The 23,475-nt window shown below is 35.7% G+C and overlaps 1 protein-coding gene across 1 annotated transcript in view; it reads left to right on the forward strand.

Moving 5' to 3' along the window:
- The first annotated feature begins 453 nt into the window (after positions 1–453).
- The window catches only part of LOC117722638 (solute carrier organic anion transporter family member 6C1-like), an 87,011-nt gene continuing 63,989 nt past the window's right edge, over positions 454–23,475 (forward strand). Inside the window, exons 1-4 of the mRNA XM_034521888.1 lie at positions 454–902; positions 4,022–4,282; positions 13,269–13,457; positions 16,550–16,640. Coding sequence (XP_034377779.1) covers positions 611–902; positions 4,022–4,282; positions 13,269–13,457; positions 16,550–16,640 — 833 coding nt within the window. The 5' untranslated portion in view covers positions 454–610. The remainder of the gene's footprint in view (positions 903–4,021; positions 4,283–13,268; positions 13,458–16,549; positions 16,641–23,475) is intronic.

Here is a 23,475-nt window from a genome sequence, read left to right on the forward strand (position 1 = left end):
TGGGGATGAATTTTCAGGACAACTCTTTCTCAGTGTAAGCTTTTCATTCAAGGTCATTGCTTCACGTCTTTTATTCTGATTCTTGCTTGTTCTTCAAGCCCTTCCATCACAGCGGACAGGAATAAATCATCTCCTATTTCCTGACATTTACTTACTTATTACTATACAACTTTAATGAATTTCTATCAAGTGAGATTATCCAGCTGCAGAGACACCACACTGAACAAAAGCCTCGAGATACTGATGGTTGGTTCCTTATTTCTTTGCTTACATATTTATTTTTCCATTTCTTTTACAAATGTTTTTATTATTTATTTGACGTTTTGTTCAACATGGTTTAATCATATTCACGTCCTCTTTCCTCTTCCTCTTCTCTCCTTCCCTTCTTCTTTTTTTTTTTTTTTTTTTTTTTCACAGAGAAGATGGAATCCAGGCTTGGAATTTCTGCAGCGTCACTCAACAGGACGGTAAAGACGTTGGCTCCCTGCACTGGAAATAACGTTCCCTATAGAGGTTCCAGTGGCAGTGAAAACATTACTCACTGGGCCCAGGGAGTACACAGGAGCCTCCAAGACACCTCGAGTATCCTCAGAACTGCTGTGGATAGGCCATGGCCCAGGATGAGAGAAAAACTTCAGATAAAGTGGAGGAGGCGCTCGTGGTAAATAAGAATGAACACCAGAGTAGTGAGGAACACATGAAAATAGAAACGTACCTGGTAACACTTCCAACTGCCATGAAGAAGTTTGCAAATATCCCAGATAGGAAAAAGTTGCATCCAGAGTACAAGGATTCTTCAGAAAGACCATTTGGTTTGGGCCCTCTCATTTTCCCTTGTTTACAGCGTTTCAACAACATTAAGACCTTCCTGTTTCTGCTCTTTGTAGCAGTCTTTGCTCATGGTAAGTTAGAGGAGCAGAGTTTCTCAGGCTAGAGAATTTACTGTGGTAGACATGAGACTGACATACTGTGGGAAGGAGCAGGTAGATGATATCTGACTTGTTTTCCAAACATGAATGAAAATCAGTTAACCCAATGCACTGCCACTGCCTTCAGTCTTTGGCTCCTTCCTTGACAAGGTGCGTTCCACACAGTGGGTTACAGCTACAGAACATCTGGCAAGGTGGTGTTGAGTTAGTACATGTTATTTAATGACCACCTTAAGTTCGGGTTGAATGCTCGGGAGATCAAAATATAACTGAAAACAGCATCGCCTTCACGATTTCTGCTCACAATTTGATACACCGACAAACCAGGTTTCTGCCTGGAGTTTGATTCCTCATCTTTGAATTGAGGGGTTGCAAGACTTCAAGTGGTTCAGAGCACAGGAAGAAACACATGAGTGCCCGTTATCCACATGTTGTTTTCTCCTTCCTCTTGCCTCTTCCTTTTCTTTCTCTTCTATTATCTTAGTTAGATACTTTTACTAAAAAAATTTGTAATAACTAGGAAACTACACTCGCCCACTGGCTTCCTACCCGCACTCACACTTAGCTATTGTCAGCGAGAGGCTGGGGCAGTAGGTACCAAAAGTGTAGGCAGAGTCTTCTGTGGTTTTCTGATTTGGGTGGTGATTGTGGCAGCAGGAGCGACACTGAGTGATTGAGGTTCTTGGAGGTAATGTAGGAAACAGACATTCTATCAGCAACAATCCTGAATGTTTCCTCCGCACTGTGCTCCTGTGCCTGGCCCTGGTGCTGTAGACCAGCAGGGGATCAGTTGGTTCTCAGAGCTTTAGGAGCTTTAGGCAGAGCCTGTGAATTCCTGGATCCCTGCAATCCAAAGAGTGTTTTGAGGTAATTGTGCAGCAGCAGAGATTGACGTTTTGGCAATGACATATGATCCTGCCACTTTGCACACACACCATGAGTTTCAATTTATAACCATTTTCTGTTTTCACTCTAAGAAATGGATTTTTTTGCAGCTATTCCTTATATCAGATCACTTTCCCCCTTAGTGTGATTGTTTTCTTTCTTTCTTTTTATTGGATATTTTATTTACATTTCAGAAGCCATCCCCTTTCCCCATTTCCCCTCCCTAGAAAACCCCTATCCCATGCCCCCTTTTCCTTTTTGCTTTTATACAATTTTTTAAAATGTTAATCAAAGGCTTTATAAGTTTGGTAATGCTCAATCAGAAGTGTAACCCAATACCCAACCTAGATATATAAACTATCTTTGACTGGTGGAGACATGTGAACATCTGCCTCCATGCCCCTCATCTCTTTCTCTCTTTCATCACCTAGCTTCTCCTCTCCTCACGCCATCTCTTCCTCTAGGTACTCCTTTTCCCTTAGCTCCTCCTACATATCACCCTTCCTGTTAAAATAAAACTTTTCTCTCAAAGTACAATTAGAGCATAATTATGCCTATTTGTACCAGTGAGGTACAAGATAGTCCTAATACCCAGTCCATCATTTTGTTGACTAACCAGAACCTCTGTCATCTCTCCTAACTAAAACACTTAGTTTTGAACCTGGCTTTCTTTCTTTAGAATGAATGTCAGCTGAAAACCATCCACTCAAATCTTTTCTCTCAAAGTAAATAGCCAGGATTGGCTATGAGACTATAGGTCTTCAACCCTGTCAGAAAACCAGAATGACTGAGTTAACTGAAATTATGGGAAGCACTAAGCATAGCTTCTAAAACTTAGCCAATTTATAGAAATTGCTGAACACCTGGACAGTCCCTGTACTACCAAACGTTGGAGCATCAAATCTTCAGCCTTCTGGCCCAGAATCATCTGACAGACCTTAGTGATGCAGAATAACCTATTGGTAGAAATCTGTATAATCATTATCACGATGAAGTTATAATTTCTTAAATGGCACAAAATTTACTTTGATTTTAAATGTAAGGTTTTCATTGGTACGAGCTTCTTATTGATATAAAAGAAAGATGAATATTGATACTCTCATGGGCATTGTGCCTGTATAACACATTTAGGAATACAAGGCTTAGATCCAGTCCTTCTTTAAATTTTTTAACTGATTTGAGATAGATAGCCTGTGAGTTAAGGGACTATAGAAAATTCGTGGCTTGGAGTTTATTGTTAGGGTGTTTTCTATATTTTATTAGAAATAGCTGAGAGGAGTGAACAGACAATAGTCCAGGTTACCTTACATGGACAGCTGGTTTTCAAAACGTCAGAAGTCCACAGAATTGACATGACAAACATTTCTGTATTAATGTTCATTTTGATTAGAGACCTGTCTGCTCCTGACAGCTTCCTGTCTTGGATTCTAAGAAGAAATTGAGCATCCTTGGAGTTACTCCAGTTGTGGTGAGACAGCCACTAGGCAAGAATTGCCTCTTTCCATCTACAGACAAATTACTGCCCAGAAAAGGACACACTTGCAGAATAGTTGACTGATTACATCTGCCTAGACAGAGTAATCAGCCCTTAATAATTCTGCATCACTAAGGTTTTCTTTCTTTTGATTTTTTTTTTTAATGTTTTTTTGGGTTTTTTTCTTTTGGTATGTTTTTACATGCTGAATGGTGAGTGTTCACAGATAATGCCACATTTATTTATTTCATACACTTTAGAATGATTGATTTGTATATATACATTAGTTTTATTTTTTATTTTAATGCTTAGAAATGTTAAACTTCAAAGACAGACTCTTAGATCTGGAACAATGTTATACTTTGAAATCCAGGCTGGGTTTCAAATGTCTTTATAACTTTAATTACAAAATTGGTAAACATCCATTATATTATTTATTAATTCTTCAAATTGAAACATGATACATCTAATATAGTGATGAGATGATTCAAACATAATTTATCTCTAAGATACTACTACTACTACTAATTGAGGTACTTAAAATAGCTTCTCATATTTAGGTAAAATATATAATGAAAGTTAATAAATTTATTTTTATTTATAGATTTTACTCATTGAGAGTATTATAAAATAATCTTGTATAGTATAAATATAACTTTAATTAATTTAATTGTGGTTTATTTTGTATATTAAACTGTATTATATTCACTTTTGTTTTCTTTTGTCTTTCTAGGTATGCTATTTGCTCTTGTTGATGTCACCATAGTTGTTTATGCATCTCATTTTTCAACGTCAAATTCAGAGACATTCATAATGAATTTTAGTGATTATTTTGCTGCTTTCTTGGTTGCAATGTTTGTAGGATACTTTGGCGGTAGAGGGAATAGGGCAAAATGGGCAGCAGCTGGCAGCTTTGTAACAGGACTTGCAGCAATTGTTTTTGCTGTTCCTATCTATAATTATGAAATTATAACACTGAGTCAAGTAAAAGAAGGTGAGTTTTTTTCTAATATATTTTCATATATTATCAATATTTATTTAACTCTATGGTTCAAGAAATTGAAAATAGTTCATGATGTATATCTGTGCATCCTTTCTTCTGTATGTGTTTATGTAACCATGCTTAATAATATCCGTAGTGCTCTGATTTTTCTCTTGGAAAGAGATGAGCATAAGAAGAAATATTGTAGGATAATTTATAAAATTTTTGCTTTCATACAATTTTAAGGATGTTACAAAGCTCTAGAAAAATTCTTTTTATTTTGTACCAGATACTTTAATTATTCTGTTTGTTTTCTTAATAGCACAGACTCATATAAGTTCAAATATAGGAATAAGCTTACATAGAATGTAGGGGTGACTAGAAAAGTAATCCTTTTCAAAAGCTGTATGCTACATTTTGACTACCATTTGAATTTAAAAAGATAGTGGTTTTTTGATAGTAGTGCTGATTTCACAATTTTCACTATTCCTAGTAAATAAGATCTACTTGAAATGCCCCTGGAGTATACTTCTAACACTGTTGTCTCAGATCACTCCTTATCATGTATAGGTTTTTATTGGCACGTTAAGCTGGGTTTTAACAAGAAATGATGATTAAGGGACATGTTTCCACATGAATATATGTATATTAATGTTTTTGAAGTTTATAATGTTAGTTAAGCTTATACAGTACTAAATTTGAAAGTAGTTAATATGAAGCACAACAATTTTAATATAAAAATAGTCACATGCTATGTAATGCATACAGATGTAAGATATGTATATTAAACATGTTTTTATGTAATGCATACAGATGTATGATGTGTATAATATACATGTTTTTAAAATGTCATTTATATTTATAGAACTGATATTTGCTTCAATGAGAATATGACTAATAAAAAGTAGATAATGAAAAGCATTTCCTTACTTTGTTCTCTTAACAGTATTCTGATCAGAATACTAGAATCCTCAGGAACTTGTCATGATCAATATTAAAATTTCTAGCCAGCAATTAAGAAATATCTTATTCTTGCAGAGGACTTGAGTTTGGTTTCAAGCATAAATATTGTTCAGCCAGAAAACACAAATACATACACCTCAAGGGTACTATTCTTTGGCCTCTGATGTCATTGGCTTACACACACACACACACACACACACACACACACACACACACACACACACAATTTTAGTTCATAAAACCGAATATTTTTCTTTTGTTTTTGTTAGTAACTTTTAAAAAAAATGTTAATCGACGGCTTTATAAGTTTGGTAATGCTCAATAACAAGATGCCCATATAATCAGAAGTATAACCCAATACCCAACCTAGATATATCAACTACCTTTGACTAGCAAAGACAATCAAAAATCCCCAGCCATGTTCCCCCTTCCCCCTCTCATCTCTTAGCTTTTCCTCTCCTCATCTTCCTCTCCTTACTTCTCCTCTTCCTCTCCTTACTCCTCTCACCTTAGCTCTTCCTACATATCACTCTTCCAGTTAAAATTAAAAAAAAAAAAAAAAAAACTTTTCTCTCAAAATACAATTGGAGCATAACTATATCAATTTATATCAGTAAGGTACAAGATAGACCTAATACCCAGTTCATCATTTTGTTGACTAAACAAAACCTCTGTCATCTGTCCTAACTAAAAGACTAAGTTCTGAACCTGGCTTTTATCTTGGCTTTAGAATGAATGTCAGCTGAAAACCATCCTCTCAAATCTTTTCTCTCAAAATAAATAGCCGGGATTGGCTATGAGACTATAGGTTTTCAACACCATTAGAAATCCAGAATGACTGAATTAACTGAAATTATGGGAAGCACAAAGCATAGTTTCTAAAACTTAGCCAATTTATAGAGACCGCTGAACACCTAGACAGTCCCTATACTACAAGACGTTGGAGCATCCAATCTTGAGCCTTCCGGCCCAGGATCATCTGACAGACCTAGTGATGCAGAATTATTAAGGGATGATTACTCTGTATTGGCAGATATAATCAGTTGACTATACCACAAATGTGTCCTTTTCTGGACAGTATATTGCCTGTAGATGAAAAGAGGCAATTCTCGCCTAGTGGCTGTCTCACCACAACTGGAATAACTCCAAAAATGCTCAATTTCTTCTTAGAATCCAAAGACATGAAAGCTGTCAGGAGCAGACAGGTCTCTAATCAAAATGAACATTAATATAGAAATGTTTGTAATGCCAATTCTGTGGGCTTCTGACATTTTGAAAACCAATTATCCATGTAAGGCAATCTGAACTGTTGTCTGTTAACTCCTCTCAGCTATTTCTAAATAAAATATAGAAAACACCTTAACAATAAACTCAGAGCCATGAACTTACTCTAAGCCCTTAACCCACAGGCTAAACATCTCAAATCAGTTAAAAAATAGTTAAAGAAGGACTGGGTCTAAGCCTTGTATACCTAAATGTGTTGTATAGGCACAATGCCTATGAGAGTAACAATATTACTATTACTTTTATATCAATAAGAAACTCATACCAATGAATACCTTAACTTTGAAATCAAAATAAATTTTGTACCATTTAAGAAATTATAACTTCATCTTAATAACACTTATACAGATTTCTACCAATAGGTTATGGCTATGCAATAATTCCTAGCTATTCTTCCCTGTTCCCACAAAACCACTACTTTTCCCTAGAAAGACAGCTTAATATTTACCACCTCAGTCCCCAAGCCCAGGGAATAGGGGCCCCAACTCTTTATTAACTTCTTCAAGCTGATTATAGGCGTTGAGATGTTAGAAGAGGGGCAGGAGGAAGAGTAAATTGATAAGCCTCTGATGTCTGTATCTTTACTGCATCCAGCTGGAATTCTAGAACATTAGAGGTTCTAGCAGGTCTGCTCAGCTTGCTTGATGAGTAGATACACCAAGGCTGTGTATTCTACAGTATACATTTCTCAAAACAAATTTTAGTATCAAGATAGTTTTTTGTTTGAATTCTGAAATCTAGTCTCCCAGTGGCCTGCCTTTGTCAAGTCTAATCCATATAATTCTGGGAGTTTCTATTAGGGTGTGATCCCACCATCCTCCTATTCCTGCCTCCCTGCTCTTGAATTCCCCAACACTAGGAAATCCAAACTTTCAGGCATCAAGGCCCTCCACTTCCACTGATGCCTGACAAGGCTACCCTCAACTACCTATACAGGTGGAGCCATGAGTCCCTCCCTTTGTGTTCTTGGGCTGCAGATTTTAGAATGGCTACTCCAGCTTGTTTCTTAAGACCATTTGCTTGAAATTTTGTTTTTCCAGCCTTTTACTCTAAGGTAGTGTCTGTCTTTGTCACTGAGGTGAGTTTCCTGTATGCAGGAAATGCTGGGTCCTGTTTACATATCCAGCTCATTAGTCTATGTCTTTTTATTGGGGAATTGAGTCTATTGATGTTAAGAGATATCAAGGTACAGTGATTGTTGCTTCCTGTTATTTTTGTTATTAGAGGTGAAGTTATCTTTGTGTGGCTATCTTCTTTTGGATTTGTTGGAAGAGGGTTACTTTCTTGCTCTTTCTAGGGTATAATTTCCATCCTTGTATTGGAGCTTTCCTGTTATTATCCTTTGTAATGCTGGGTTTGTGGAAAAATACTGTGTAAATTTGATTTTGTCATGGAATATCTTGGTTTCTCCATCTGTGGTAATTGAGAATTTTGCTGGGTATAGTAGCCTGGGCTGGCATTTGTGTTCGCTTAGGGTCTGTATGACATCTGTCCAGGACTTTCTCACTTTTATAGTATCAGGTGAGAAGTTTGGTGTAATTCTGATAGGTCTGCCTTTATATGTTATGTGGCCTTTTTCCCTTACTGCATTTAATATTCTTTCTTTGTTTTGTGCATTTGGTGTTTTGATTATTATGTGATGGGAGGAATTTCTTTTCTGGTCTAGTCTACTTGGCATTCTGTAGGCTTCTTGTATGTTTATGGGCATCTTGTTCTTTAGGTTAGGTAAGTTTTCTGCTATAATTTTGTTGATATATTTATTGGCCCTTTAAGTTGGGAATCTTCACTCTCATATATACCTATTATTCTTAGGTTTGGTCTTCTCATTGTGTCCTGGATTTCCTGGATGTTTTGTGTTAAGAACTTTTTGCATTTTGCATTTTCTTTGACAGTTGTGTCAATATTTTCAATGGTATCTTCTGCACCTGAGATTCTCTCTTCTATCTCTTGTATTCTGTTGGTGATGCTTGCATCTACGACTCCTGATCTTTTTCCTAGGTTTTCTATCTCCAGGATAATCTCCCTTTGAGATTTCTTTATTGTTTTTACTTCCATTTTTATGTCCTGGATGGTTTTATTCAATTCCTTCATCTGTTTGGTTGTGTTCTCTTGTAATTCTTTAAGGGATTCTTATTTTTTCTCTTTAAGGGCTTCTAATTGTTTATCTTTGTTCTCCTCAAATTCTTTGAGAGTATTATTTATGTCCTTCTTAAAGTTCTTTATCATCATCATTAGAAGTGATTTTAAATCTGATTCTTGCTTTTCTGGTTTTATTGGGACTTCAGGACTTTTTAATGTAGGAGAACTAGGTTCTAATGATGCCAAGTACACTGGGCTGCTGATGCTTATTTTTTTGTGCTTGCCTTTTGCTGTCTTGATCTCCTTAGTGCTACCTGTGCTCACTGTCTTTGTCTGGAGCCTGTCTTTCCTATTATCTAGGTTGTTTTAGAACTGTGTGGGGTAGGTGTTACTACTGGGGTTAGAGCTGGGGTCCAAGATCTGCTCAATGCCCAGGCCCAGACCAGAAGGAACCAGTGCTCAGGGCCAGGAGTGAATTCCTGGGTCTCAGTGGGTCCCAGTTACTCCCTGTTTGGGGTGGGTGTTGCTGTCTCCTTACCTAAGATACTGCCTGGGTTAGAACTCCTGGGAGGTCCGCTTCCTCTGAGTTTGGGCCCAGACTGGAAGGAACCAGTGCTCTGGGCCAGAAGTAAATTTCTGGGTCCTAGTGGGTCCCAGGTACTCCCTGTTTGGGGTGGGTGTTGCTGACTCCTTATCTAAGGTACTGCCTGGGTTAGAGCTCCTGGGAGGCTTGCTTCCTCTGGGTTCTATGAGATTGGTGGCAGAGCTACCACCCGGGATCTGCTCTGTGCTTGGGCCCAGACCAGAATGACAAAACTTAATCTTTAAAAAGGGCATTATCAGTGCTAAGGAGTCATAGCAGTAAATATTTTTTCTTCCTTTTGAATCCTATTTTTGTCACTTATGCTTTATACATTTTGTTCTACTTGGGATTATGTGCATAAATCTTTTTGACTATACACTCATTTTATTTTATACAAACACATAGCCACAGGCAGAAAGCCACATTCTCATGTATGTGCCCCCCCCCCAGAAAGAAAGAAAGAGAGACAGAGAGACAGAGAGACAGAGGGACAGAAGGACAAAGGAAGAGATGGAGAGAGGAACAGAGGGACAGAAGGACAGAGGGAGGAGAGATTCTTTTCCATTTGCTTATCTGCACATCTTCCATTATTGCTACGTCTTCTAATTTTATTTTCTGCTCTTTCCTTTTTTGTGCTTTCATAATTAGACCCTAGATTAGATAACAAATAGAATGTAGGAAGCTGTGTGTGGACTATACCAAAGTGGTTCAGAGAACACATAATGAAAAATAAATTTTTCATTTTTGAAAAATGAAATAAAAAATAAAATATGCTACTTCCCTTCATTTGCAGCTAGTTTTCTGTCTGCCAACATGACATATCAAAGTCTTTCAAACCACCTCCAGTGAGTGTCCTCAGCTATTTTATCTCATTGTCCTTTTATCTCCTGCTTGGAAACCTTGGGTGTGAAATATGCACCTGCCCCTTTCCTTGTGCCAGGAAACTCTTGAGTCCTATGATGAATCTGCTGCTGCCAATTGGAAGTGCTAGTTTTTTCACATACAGAATATTCACATGAAAGTCATCATAGTCCACAATCTATTGTAACCTTTGAAAAAACATTAGGTTTTGTTTTATTTTTTTCTTGGTGTGTGTGTGTGTTTTTTTTTTTTTTTTTTTTTTTGGAATGGTAGTGGTTTTGTTTTTTACTAAACTCCTATGCTGCCCAATGCTAGATGAAAAATATCAACATATAGGAAAATTGCCTTTATTTTTTTATTGGATATTTTATTTAGTTACATTTCAAATGTTATCCCATTTCCCGGTTTCCCTTCCGCAGAACCCCTATCCTATTCCCCCTGGCCCTGCTTCTATGAGGGTGCTCTCCCACCGACCCACCCACTCCTACCTCACCACCCTGGCATTCTCCTACACTCAGGCATCGGCCCTTCACAGGTCCAAGGGCCTCTCCTCTCATCGATGCCAGTAAGGCCATTCTCTGCTACATATGCGGCTGGAGCCATGGTTCCCTCTATGTCTACTCTGTGGTTGATGGTTTATTCTCATATAAAATGTTATAACAATATAATTTTTGTCAAGTCATTAACATAACTCATGCTATTTACTATAATGCTATTTACTATAATTAAACCATGTGTTGTGAAATTAGACATTTAATCCACATTTGTAGTATTGAACACTTCTTGATAGGTTTTTTTTTGGGGGGGGAATCTATATATGATGCTACTTAGACTTAAGTTACTTATAATTTTCAATTTCCTTAATGAACAATTGTTTTTTATTGTTAAGACTGAAAAAGTTTAGCCAGCGGAAAGCTGAGAAATATGATCCATAGAAGGGTGTGGGCTAGTATGTTCAACTTTCTAGAATAAAAAAGAAGTGAATTTAATCAGGAGGTGTTATGTGCTCAGCCATAAATGGGTTCACAGAACATTGCAGAAGAAGAGGCAGAAAAAGGAAAGAGCTTAAGGATAAGTAATGTAAAACATTTAACTTAGGCATGAAGTAGCCATTGTAGACTTGAACTCATGGCAGCAGTGAGTTCTGCACATCAGTTACCCAAGATAGCTTCCTATGAACAACCTATCATGGAGGAAAAATTAACTCACAAGTCACCATGCATTCCTGTAGACATATATGTAGCTAGATAATTCTGAGAGACAGACAGACAGACAGACAGACAGACACACACACAGAGATAGAGAGAGTGTGAGAGAGTGAGAGAGGGAGATAGTGAGAGAGGGAGAGTGAGTGGGTGTGGGTGAGGGAGAGGGAGAGGGAGAGGGAGAGAGAAGAGAGAAGAGAGTCTTTGGCAGGTGAGTATGAACCACAATCCTACAAATAACACTCCCAGTAAACAATTCTAATGCAGCTTATGGGTTCATTAAAAAAAATAAGACTGTGAATGGGAAAGGGATCCAGTTGCAAAGTAGAAGCCAATCAATGGAGTGTGAGGAGGAGAGAAAGACTAAAGGTGTGACATCAATTGGAATATATTGCATACATGTATGAAAATGTCTTAAAAATACCAGTTGAACACAGAATATATTATTTAAAAAAACAAAGATGGAGTTCTATGCTGAGTTAAATTATGAATTTAGTGCATCTTCCCACTTTCCACTGAGTTATGTATTTCTTCACATAAACTAGACCAAATACCATTTCATTGGTATAATTGGTTATACTTTCACTTTTTAGTTTCTACAATAACATTTTACAAGCATGTGTTAAATTTCACCCAAGATCATCAAAATAGTTATGGTTTACTATTATGTGTTTAGTTCTGCAATCAACTAAAATGTATAGATACACAAATCTTATAACCATGTGAGTAAGACTATTAAGAAATAACCTGTGATCTAAATGATTTTAAAATAAAATGTGTAGTTGACCACAGAGTACCTTGGAAATCGTTATCATTTAATACCTTAATACCTTGGCTTCATGATTCAGTGTACACTTAGTTGTCTTGTTGCTGTGCATAAAGGTCAGAAACAACTTAACAATAGAGAATATGTCTTTTTAATTTATGGTTTCAGAGTGTTCCCTCCATGGTTGCTAGTCTCCATTGACTCTGAGCCATGGCCAGGGAGAACACTGGGAGGATGCAAGGGAAGTCAGTTGACCTTATGGTGGAACAAAGCAGAGTGAAGGCAGGAAGGAACTGGGACAAGATACACCTTTCAGAGACCATGAGGTGCCTCTCTCACACACATTTGTAGGAACACTCCAAATAATATCACCAGGAAATCAAGTATTGACTACATGAGACTTTAGAGAGGTATTTCATATACAAACAATAATAGTATATTATAGAATCTCAAGGAAATTATTTTCATTTTTTGTTCCATATTTTATTTATTACAATACAGAGGTCACCTACTTTCCCCATTTCTCCTCCATAGAAATCTCTATCTCATTCCCCTACCTCCTTTATGCTTTTATACCATTTTAACTACATTCATGTATTAATGTCAGTTCAAGGTTGAGAGTCTAGCAATACAATAGATGCAAATAGTTAAAGAACAAGCAAGACAATAAACACAGATAGTCAAGGTAAAAGCAAGGCATTAAACCCAGTTACATGAATACTTCTATGATCACTGTTTCTAAGGGCTTATCAGGATGACCATAGTGTCTAAGGCTACTTCCCTGTCCAAGTGCAAGGTCATTTTCATGTCTGAAGCCTACTTCTCAAGCAAATTATTTAATCCTAGGAGTAATTTATATGTAATTTAAAAATTGCTAAAGAAAAGACCATGGACTATCCAGGGCATTGCGAGTGCTTTTATTCTGAAGTCATATGTCAGAAGAACAAAATGCAAAGAATTGGAAAGTGAGTGCAATATGGATTATGCATGCAAAAATGTATATGTATATAAGAATATCTGTGTATATGTAATCCTGTGCATATAAATAACTATACCATTTCATAATCTGAATATGTCTTCTAGTATTCCCACTCATTTTCTTTTAATGTGCTATTTCTATTTAAAACACAATGAGGAATAAATTGTATGACTATCCTAAACCTAACAAAAAAGCATGGTGCTGGTAGCACCAGAAAATTAATTATAAATTTAATTTTGAACTCAATTCAGTAAAATATATTTTTTATTTTTCAAAAGAGTTGTGCAAGGAAGGAAAAATGACAACTAAAGTTTGTGAAGAAACATTAATACAGAACAAATCAATATGTATCTTTCTCTTCATCTTCGGGCAGTTTCTCCATGGAATAGCAGGGATGCCAATGTATATACTTGCCACAACATTCATTTTTGACCACGTTCCAACAAACTCATCTGGATTATATTTAGGCAAGTTTTTTGTTTGTTTGTTTGGTTTTTATTTATTTATTTATTTTTTAGTATGTATAGCCCATTTTGTATAATTATCAGATTTCTGTGTGGTTTAACTGATAAGTACTGTTGCCCAGGTGATGACCCTGTACTAAGGAATGATGACTTGGTTTCATAATATTAAAATAACATTGATATATCTAATTATGAGATTTGTAACAGTAGTTAAATCATCTAAATATCACTGAAAAGTTTTACAGGAATAGAAAGTACAGGAATGTTTTAAGTGGCAATTTTTTTTCTATGTCTTTGTTTTTCTGTCCTTGAGCGTTGCTGCCAGCAGCAACAATGTTGAACTGGGTTCACCTGTAAGAGAGGTTGAGAATAGGGAAACGGGCGGGAAGAGATGAAGCCAAGACAAAGTTCTCTGATCAAGGCTCGAAGTTTAATAATTTGCTTTCACATATAAAGGGGAAGCCCCACCCCCCAGAGTCTCTTCTCAGTTCAGCTCAGGGTCTGGGCAAGGAGATAGCAGTCCTGAAGGTGTCAAGGCTAGCTCAGCAGGCAGTCCAGTCTTCTTAGCTCAGGTAGCAGTCTCCAAGGAGCCAGGGCTGATAATGCAATGCTTCTCCTAGGTCCTACTGTTGCTTGGTCTATTGTGGTAAATGACTTTGCAGGCCTGCTCAGGCCTGGGGGAAGGGCACATTGAGAGAGTGGGAGCGGATATGGATATGGAGGATCAAGGAGAGGGTAGAAAGAAGAGTACAGGGTGGGGATAGAAGGGGATAGCTGCACACAGTATCATTTGTTCAATTTACATTGTCTTATGTAAACTGTTTCCTGCATTAAATAAGCACTGATTCAATTTCAAATAATCTGTTAACCTATTGATTCTGATCTAGTTTTATGTGGAGGTTCTTGATCCACTTGGACTTTTCCTTTGTACAAGGAGCTAAGAATGGATCGCCTTGCATTCTCCTACATGCTGAGTGCCAGTGGATCCAGCACCATGTGTCGAAATGCTGTCTTTTTTTTCCACTGGATGGTTTTGCCTTCTTTGTCAAATATCAAGTGATCATAAGTGTGTGGGATTATTTATTTCTAGGTCTTCAAAACATTATCCTTTGTAGGGCGATTAGCTCGTGTGTGGGTTGCGTGGGTCCTGTTGGGCAGAGTTGTGGTTCCCGAGTGTCTGCCATAGATCAAAGAGGCAAAAGCACACAGGAATTTTGACTGAGTTCACTCCATGCAGTGCCGGGTAGACACTGTGGGGCTCATGCCCAGGGGAGATCTAACTTAGTCTGAAGTTCCTCAGGGGCCAGGGCTCTTGAGTGGACATGGAGGCCAGTGGTCTCCATTCTGGGCTCCCAGATGCCACTGGGGGCCACAGAAAAACAGAGATGTGAGAGGAACAAGGTGGGGAAGAGAGACCCAGCAGTGCCCTGCGGGTAGCACTGGCTTGGCTGGATCAAGGGTTGGCTAGCTTGGTTGAATCAGTGGCCTCCATGGCAGGAACATAGAAAGGTCCTCCACGGGAGATAAGATGATGTCTCAATAGTTGAGACCTTCTCCACGGTTCCCCATGGTGGGCCCCAAAGACATGAGGAAGACCATAGCTTTTAAAACTTAATTGTCATGGCGGATGGTAGATGAATCTGGATGTACTCCCACTGAAACTCAGGGCAGATCCGAATTAAATAGGGAGGGAGGAGGTAGGAGGGTCTGGGAAGGAATACTTAATTGGCTACACCCTCTGGCCTTTAGGTATCTCGTTAATATGGAAATCTCTTTAGGCTGAGGCCTGTAGTCATGCCCTCTACCCGTGCAAGGTGACACAAATCTCTTTGGGAAGGGCTGCATTGCCCTATGTGATTGAAAAGCTTGGACCAATGGAGGTCTTGGTCATATGTTAGGAGCCTGGAGTCTGTGGGTGTGGCCAAACACCTGCTGTTGTCCCATTAGGGTCCAGGATTTGAGGCTTGCACTCAACCAGGAACCAAGCTATCCTTTCACAGTCCCACAATCCTTCACAATAATATCAAATATCTTGGTGTGACTCTAACCAAGCGCATGAAAGATTTATATGAGAAGTACGTCAAATCTCTGAAGAATAAAATCTCAGAAGATGAAAAGATCTCCCATGCTCATGGTTTGGCAGGATTCTCATAATAAAAATGGCAATCTTACCAAAAACAATCTACAAATTCAACGCAGTCCCCATCAAAATTTTAACTCAATTCTTCACAAAGCTAGAAAGAGCAATTCTCAAAAATTCAGATGCAGTAACAAAACAACCAGGATACTAAAAACTATTCTCAACTTATGAGAATAAAAGAACTTATGGAGGAATCACCATCCCTGACCTCAATTTGTACTAAAGAGCCATAGTGATAAGAACTACATCGTATTGGTACAGAGACAGACATATGAATCAATGGTTAGATATCATTTTTAAAACATAAACTGGTATTTACTTTGAGAATGTATGTAGTGATATGGCAAAGGAAATATTATTTTTTTGTTCATGTTGAATATAAATATATTTATAATACACTAAATATATAGATTAAGTAAGATAAAATTAAGTTAATAATTAAATTATATTAGTATCTAATACTTGATTAGATAAAAGGCTATGCTACCCAGCTGTACTGTCAGTCAGTAGTTAGATCTCTGACATTGTTTCAGACAATTAACTTTCACAATCATTAACTTCTGAGTAAAGCACATGACTTTGGTCATAAGAACAGTCCTTATTTAAGCCATGTAGAGTCCTAACAGGGCAGACTCGCTGCTCCCAAAGAAGTAGCAACTGTGGCTCAGGACTAGCATCAACTATAAGAATATTATCAACTCTTGCATGAATTTATAACCATCTTCTTGTCATATTATTTTGATACTTGTTAGAATAATTTACAGAAATATTTACAAATTTTTCTCTCCCTCTCTTTTACAACCACTCTTATTTCTTCCTCTTTGTTCCTACCCATCTCTCTGACAAGTAATAGAGAATAGCATAAAAAAATCTTGTAGATATCCCAAAGAGTTCACTTGTATTTTATTTGACCAATTATGATTGTTAAGCTTTTTCTTCTGTGTTCATTTTTAAGCTATTGCAGATGCTGCACTAATAGTGGGATACACTCTGGGTTTTACAGCAGCAAAAAAAAAGTTGCCTATACAAGAAGCTATGCAAGCAGTGTAAGTCATTCTATTTACTATTGTATTTAGTTAATGTTGTACAGAGTACTGGTTGAATAATACATAGCAAATGCATTAAACTGTGGGTGATGCATACATATATATAAGTAAACAAAAGTGCAATTATACTCTGCATTTGTATTTTTACTGTTTGAAATATAGTCAATATGATTACTTAAAGGTTCATTAGCTTTATATAATTTGTTGTTAAAAACATGCAATACTCATTCAATATATTACAACAGTAACTATGTGTATTATACATAGAGGGTTTCATCTTGGTTATTATTTAATTAAAAGTGTTTTATCATACAATATATTCTGTTCATATTCTTCCCTTGCATCAAACTCCTCTCAACTACCTTCCTGTATGTTTTCTAAACATAAAACTGTATGTTTTCTACAGCAGAATGTCACTACATGTAGTGAGAAAACTCCACAGTGGGTCCCATGGCTAGTTTTTACCCAATACAAAATAAACTAAGTGGGTTTATTTTTTTTTGAACTCCCCCCCCCCATTTTGTTTTATCATCATTTCTTTATATTATTTGCTTTGGCTTTTTTGTTTTGATTTTCATATTTGTGTGAATATTGTTTCATTCTTGTTCTGTTTTTTGAATGAATGAAAAAAAGACATAACATCATTTCTCTTATGGAAACACACTACTCTACTACTGTGGAAGCTTAAAAATAAATGCACGTGTGAAAAGAATTCAAATAGATTCATCAAATAATTGGATAAACAATGCCCCAGCAAGATTTCTTATGCCATCATGTCCCAGGAATAAATTAAATCTAGTATGTTTCCAAGTGGGATTGGAAAAGGAGTTTAGTGTTAGATTCTGCCCTCTATATTTCTTCCTTTATCTGTCCCCACATCCCCTTTCTTTCTTATCACTCCCATTCTAGTTTCTTTCTTAAATGTTGATAACATTGTGTTGTATTTCCCCCTTCTTTGGGAGATTGTGTTTTTGCTGGCACCTTAGTGGGTATCTAACTTCTGGGGTTATTCATATTGTAGAACACAGAATCAATGAATATGTATGAACAAGTATTACAGTAGAGTTTTTTTGGTATTTGTCAAATAGTAGTATAATTGGATTGATGTATATTGACACCCAACTTCCTGATAAAAACTTTACCCTAATTTTCATAATGACTGTACTAGTGTGCACTCTAATTAGCATGTGCTATTATTGGTTTTATTAATTTTGATAGTTGTGACTGGTGTGCAGTGAAATCTCAAAGTAGTGCTAATTTGCAGATCCCTTATGAATGTTGTTGAGCATTTTTTTTTAAGTGTTACTCAGCCCTTTGTATTTTATCTTTTGAGACTCTCTGCTGAGTTCTGAACACCATTTTAAATTGGGTTGTTTTCTAATGCTCAGTGTTTTAGTTCCATATATACTGTAGCCACTAACATTTTATAGGACATATAATTGCTTTTTAAATTTTCCTTTGGCTGCTGCTTTGCTTGAATGATGTGTTGCTTGCTTTGCCTTATGTTCAGCTTCATGAAATCCTATTAATTAATTCTTGGTCTTAGAGCCTTTCTATTGTAGTCCTGTCAGAAAGTTCTCTCTTGTGCCCATTTCTCAATTTCTTGTCTCTGATGATCTGAATTTATGTGGAGGTCAGTGATCCACTTGGAGTTGAGTTTTATGCAGAGAGATAGTTATGGATATACTTGCATTTTTATACTTGCAGACATACACTTTTACCACTGTCATTTTTGAAGATAATCCTTTCTTCAGTGTTTATTTTTGGCTTATTAGTAAAAAAATCAGTGTCCATACGAATTAAGTCAGTGTTTTCAGGTTGATTCCATTGATCAATGTGTCTGTTTTTGTGCTAATACCATGCTGTTTTTACTATGTTAGTTCCTTGTAAAACTAGAATTCAGAGGTGGTGATACTTTCAGAAATTTATTCACCATTGAGGATTGTTTGGTGTGTGTGTGTTCATATGAATCTGAGTTTGTTTCTATTTGCAAAGAATTGTGTTAGAAATTTGATGAGTTTTGTCCAATCTGCACTTTATTAATATTAGACTGTCAGTTTCCACTACATTAGTCCTTCTGATCCCATCTTCTGTTCTTCTTAATGTGTTAAGTTTTTATTACATAGTTTTTCACTCAAGGTACTTTTTGAGGATATTTTGAAATATGTTATTTGATTGATTTCTTTCTTAGCCTATTTGTCATTTTTATATGGGAAGGCTCTTGAATTTTCTGTATTTTGTTTCTTGTTGTTCTGCTGAAAGTGTTTATTGGTTGTAGATATTTTCTCATGGATTGTTTAGGGTCTTTTATTCATAAAACCATAACATCTGAAAATAAAAAATTGCTTGTTAGTTTTCCTTTTGTATTTCTATTAACTTGATCTCCTTCAGTTGTCTTACTGTTCTAAGTTAGAATTCAAGTAATAAAATGAGTAAATACAGAAAAAGTCTTTTGTTCCTGGATCTAATTTTAGCAGTGATTTCTTGAGTTTATTTCCATTTAGTTGATGTTAGATGTGAGCTTGACATAAATCATCAATGTTATGTTGAGTTGCGTCTTTTATATCTCCAGAATATTCAGTACTTTTATCATAAAGTGATGTTGCATTTGTTAAAGTCCTTTTCTGTATCTAAGGTAGTGATCATGTGATTTTTGTCATTAAGTCTGTTTATGTGGTTAAATATATTTTTTGAATTAAATATGTTGAATGATATCAGCATCTCTGGGACTAGGCCTACCTGATTATGGCAGATGATCTTCTGGATATGCTCTTGTATTCAGTTTGCAAGTATTTTATTGAGAATGTTTGCATCTGTTTATTGATTGTATTGCTGAAAAACATACATTACAATAAAAATAGAACCTTGACAAAGTTTAATCTAGGGTGAGATCCAGCTATTAAATAGTAAAAATGACTACAAATGCAAAGAAATAAACATCTTGATTAGAATTTCTGGAAAGCAAATGACAAAGATAAAGAGCCAGCAAGATGTCTTATTTTACAGAGGTGCTAGATGCCAATGCTGAAGACCATTTTTTTAGAAGCCAGATCCCACCTGATAGAAAGTACAAACTCCTACAATTTGTAATCTGACCTCCTCCTATATCATATGCATAGACATACACATGTATGCAAAATCGAAAAAATAAAAATTGTTATGCACTTTATAAAAAATCTAGTTGGAATAAATGACTAATATATTAATATCTGAATGTTACAATGAGCAAAATATTCATGGAAATCAGTTAAAATTCAAATTGTTATAAGATAATCTAACCATATAATAGCCAATATTAAAAGATCCTTGGAAAAAATTTGTTTATGTAATTTGTCCTCTGACCTCCACACATGTCCTAGCAGGTGTTCAATGTGCACAGCTATCTTTTATATTGACCTATACTCAATCTATTTACATATTCTGTTAGTCAGTACTCTCTAGTGTGGGGAGCCGACAGAAGGCGGCTATCATCCTTACAGCCATCTTGAGCCATATACCCTGATAAGAGATTTGATTACAATAGCCTACAACAGCTGAGCACACTCTGATAACATCTTGTCTTAGATACCCAGGATCTTCCCTTGGGTGTGTGAGACTTAAAGGTGTGTGACTTAAGGGTGTGACTTAGAGATCAGATTTAGAGACAAGACCTAAGGGCATGATTAAAGGTGTGACTTAGAGGTGTGGCTTAGAAGTGAGACATATAAAAGGTGAGAGGCAGACAGAAGAGAGTAACAGATTATTAGGCACTTGGAAGTACAACTTGGAACTAGGAATTAGGTTAGAGAGTACAATTTAGAGTACAACTTGGAGTAGGAATTAGGCATTGAGGAAGAAGACACTTGGACTAGAGAACTCAGAAGAAGAATTATTAGTTATTAGGCATTTGGCACTTGGAGAAAGAACTTGGAACTTGGAGGCACTAGGGACTAGGAACTAGGGACTAGGAACTGAAGACATGGGACTTCGAGAGAAGAAGAGAGACTGAAGAATAAATGGGATTGGATCACACTCTCTTTGGTCTCCATTCTTCATGTCTGTTCTCACTCTCTCTCTTGCTGAACCCCGACCCATAGACTTGAGCAACTTGGGGCAGTGCAGGCTCTAACAGTTTAGCCCCCAAGGCTTTTGGCAGTGCGAGTTTCAATACTGACAGAGTGGCCCATGACATTTTGGCCCCCAAACGTAGGGCAGCTCGGGACACAACACTCTAGATTAACAAAATTTATAGAATGAATTTCTATCTTTGCATATCTACATCCATACTATATGTTATACATATATATATATACATACACATATATTATATACATATATACATTTGTGTCACATACTATATAATATTATACATATTATATATTAAATATTATACAAATGTACATATATATTATATATATTATTATATATATGTACATTTGTAACACACACATATATATGTATATGTATATACATATACATTATATATAATATATAGTATATGTATATACTATATATTATATATATTTGTAATATGTAATATATATATAATATATTATATATATTAATATATATTATATAATACATATATATTATATAACATTATATAATATATATATTATATATTATATATATAATATATTATATATATTATATAATGTATATATTATATATATAATATATACATTATATAATATATAATATAATATATATAATATATAATATATAATATATATATTATATAATGTACCTGCTCATTCACTGATAGTTGCATCTGAATTTCCATTTGTTTCATCTATGAGGCTTGATGTCTCAGATGATCTTCAGTACCTGTTTGGTTCCTGACAAAATAGGCTCTAAGCCCAGTAAAAGAATGCATTTTTAAGTCAGGGCAACAGCAAGCAGTCCAACAGCAAAAGTTGCCACAGAGAAGTCTATATATTCACTGTTACAACATAGGTTAACATTTCAAATGTAATTAAAAAAATAAAGATAGACAATAAATATTTGAAAGTGTTTGACCTCTTCACGTTAGGGCAATGAAAATGGAGCTTTCTTTTAAATTTCATCTCAACTTGATCAGAACGGCAATAATCAAGAGAATAAATGCTAAGCAGGTACGGAAATTGAAAAGCCTTTATTCACTGGTGGCAACATAAACCTGGCCCATTATTGTGGAGGTTCCTCAAGAGAAAAATCCCAAAATTAAGGTCCTGAAGAGATATATTAGCACTTAAAAATGCAGACCATTCTTGCACAAGACCTGGGTTTGGTCACAACTGCTTGTGCCTCTGTTTCACAGGCAATTGTTTATGTGCTCTCTCCCTCTCTGTCTCTCTCTCTCTCTCTCTCTCTCTCTCTCTCTCTCACACACACACACACACCACGTCTTCATAAGAAAGTATGGATATATGATTTTATGCTTCTATAAAAGGGAACATAGAGATGAAGACCAAAAATTTATCCTGATACGTAAATGACACAAAGTGAAATTAAAACACCAATAGCGTAATAGATACAATAGAAGAAAGAGTCAATAAGCTTGTAGCAGGCAACTGGGAAATACACAGTTGAAAAATGATAAAAAATGAGGTGGAATAATAAGAAATTTGGGAATGAATAAAAAGAATAAATATTGAGATTGTTGGAATTCAAGTGAGACTTCAATATGTCAAAGACATAAAAGATTTTCCAAAAAAATAAAAATCATATAAATATTCAGACATAATAAGATCAAATATCATCCAACAACTTACATTCAACCAAGTCTATGTAAATCATACTGTAATCTAGCTCTCAGAGATAAAAGGTTAGTTAAATATTTAAAAGGGAATAAAATAAATACGTCTAAAATCCCAGATTTAAGTATTAACCCAGTTTTCTGCAGAAAACTTAAATTCTATGACAACGTATTTAAATGTTACGTTTTTACTTTTTGAGATTAGAGCATGTTTTCATCATTTTCTTGTGCCTTTCCTCTCTCTACACACTCCCATATACTCCTTCTCACTCCCTTTCAAATTCACAGTTCTTTTTTCTCATTACTTGTTCTTACATTTAAATTCCTAAATGCTTTTGTAGTACTGATAGAATTTAATGTAGATTACTTCAGATTGTTTAGAAGAGGAAATCTATCCTAAAAGAAATAATAAAATAATTTACTAAAACTGAGATTATTAAGTAAAAATTTTAAATGTAAAACTCATAGCTAAAAGTAGTATTATAAATCTGGAGCAATATGATAAAATATGATATAATATATCAAAATATAACAATATAAACCTTACCCATCATGCATTTACCACCTTAGAAGAAATGCTATTAATGTAAATCAATAACATTAACAATTATCTTAAATTTAGTGATTATACAAATATGTTAACAATCACATTAATTAAAAATGTTGCAACTTATAAAGCCTTTGATTAACATTTTTTAAAAAAAATGTATAAGCGCAAAAAGGAAAAGGGGGCATGGGATAGGGGTTTTCTAAGGGAGGGAATGGGGAAAGGGATGGCATCTGAAGTGTAAATAAAATATCCAATAAAAAATGGGGAAAAAAAAGAAAAAAATGTTGCATAGCAAGCTTTGATTATAAGCTTTCACTTTTTAAATATGAAAAGTTAGTAATAAAGACAAATGATATTCTGAGAAGGTGGAGAAAGAGCATCGAGAAATGAAAGAATATGCATACCCAGTGTGATGGAAGTCCCTGCTTGTGCCTCAGCCCTGGATCTCCTTGTTCAGTTTTTCTCTGCTTGGTTCAAATTTGCAGGTTTTATATTAAGGCCTTTGATTCATTTTAACTGATTGTTAGAGAGAGAAAGATCTTCTTTCATTTTTCTGCATATGGACATCT

Source organism: Arvicanthis niloticus, chromosome 17 (genome assembly GCF_011762505.2).
Source record: "Arvicanthis niloticus isolate mArvNil1 chromosome 17, mArvNil1.pat.X, whole genome shotgun sequence".
Classification (NCBI taxonomy): Eukaryota; Metazoa; Chordata; class Mammalia; order Rodentia; family Muridae; genus Arvicanthis; species Arvicanthis niloticus.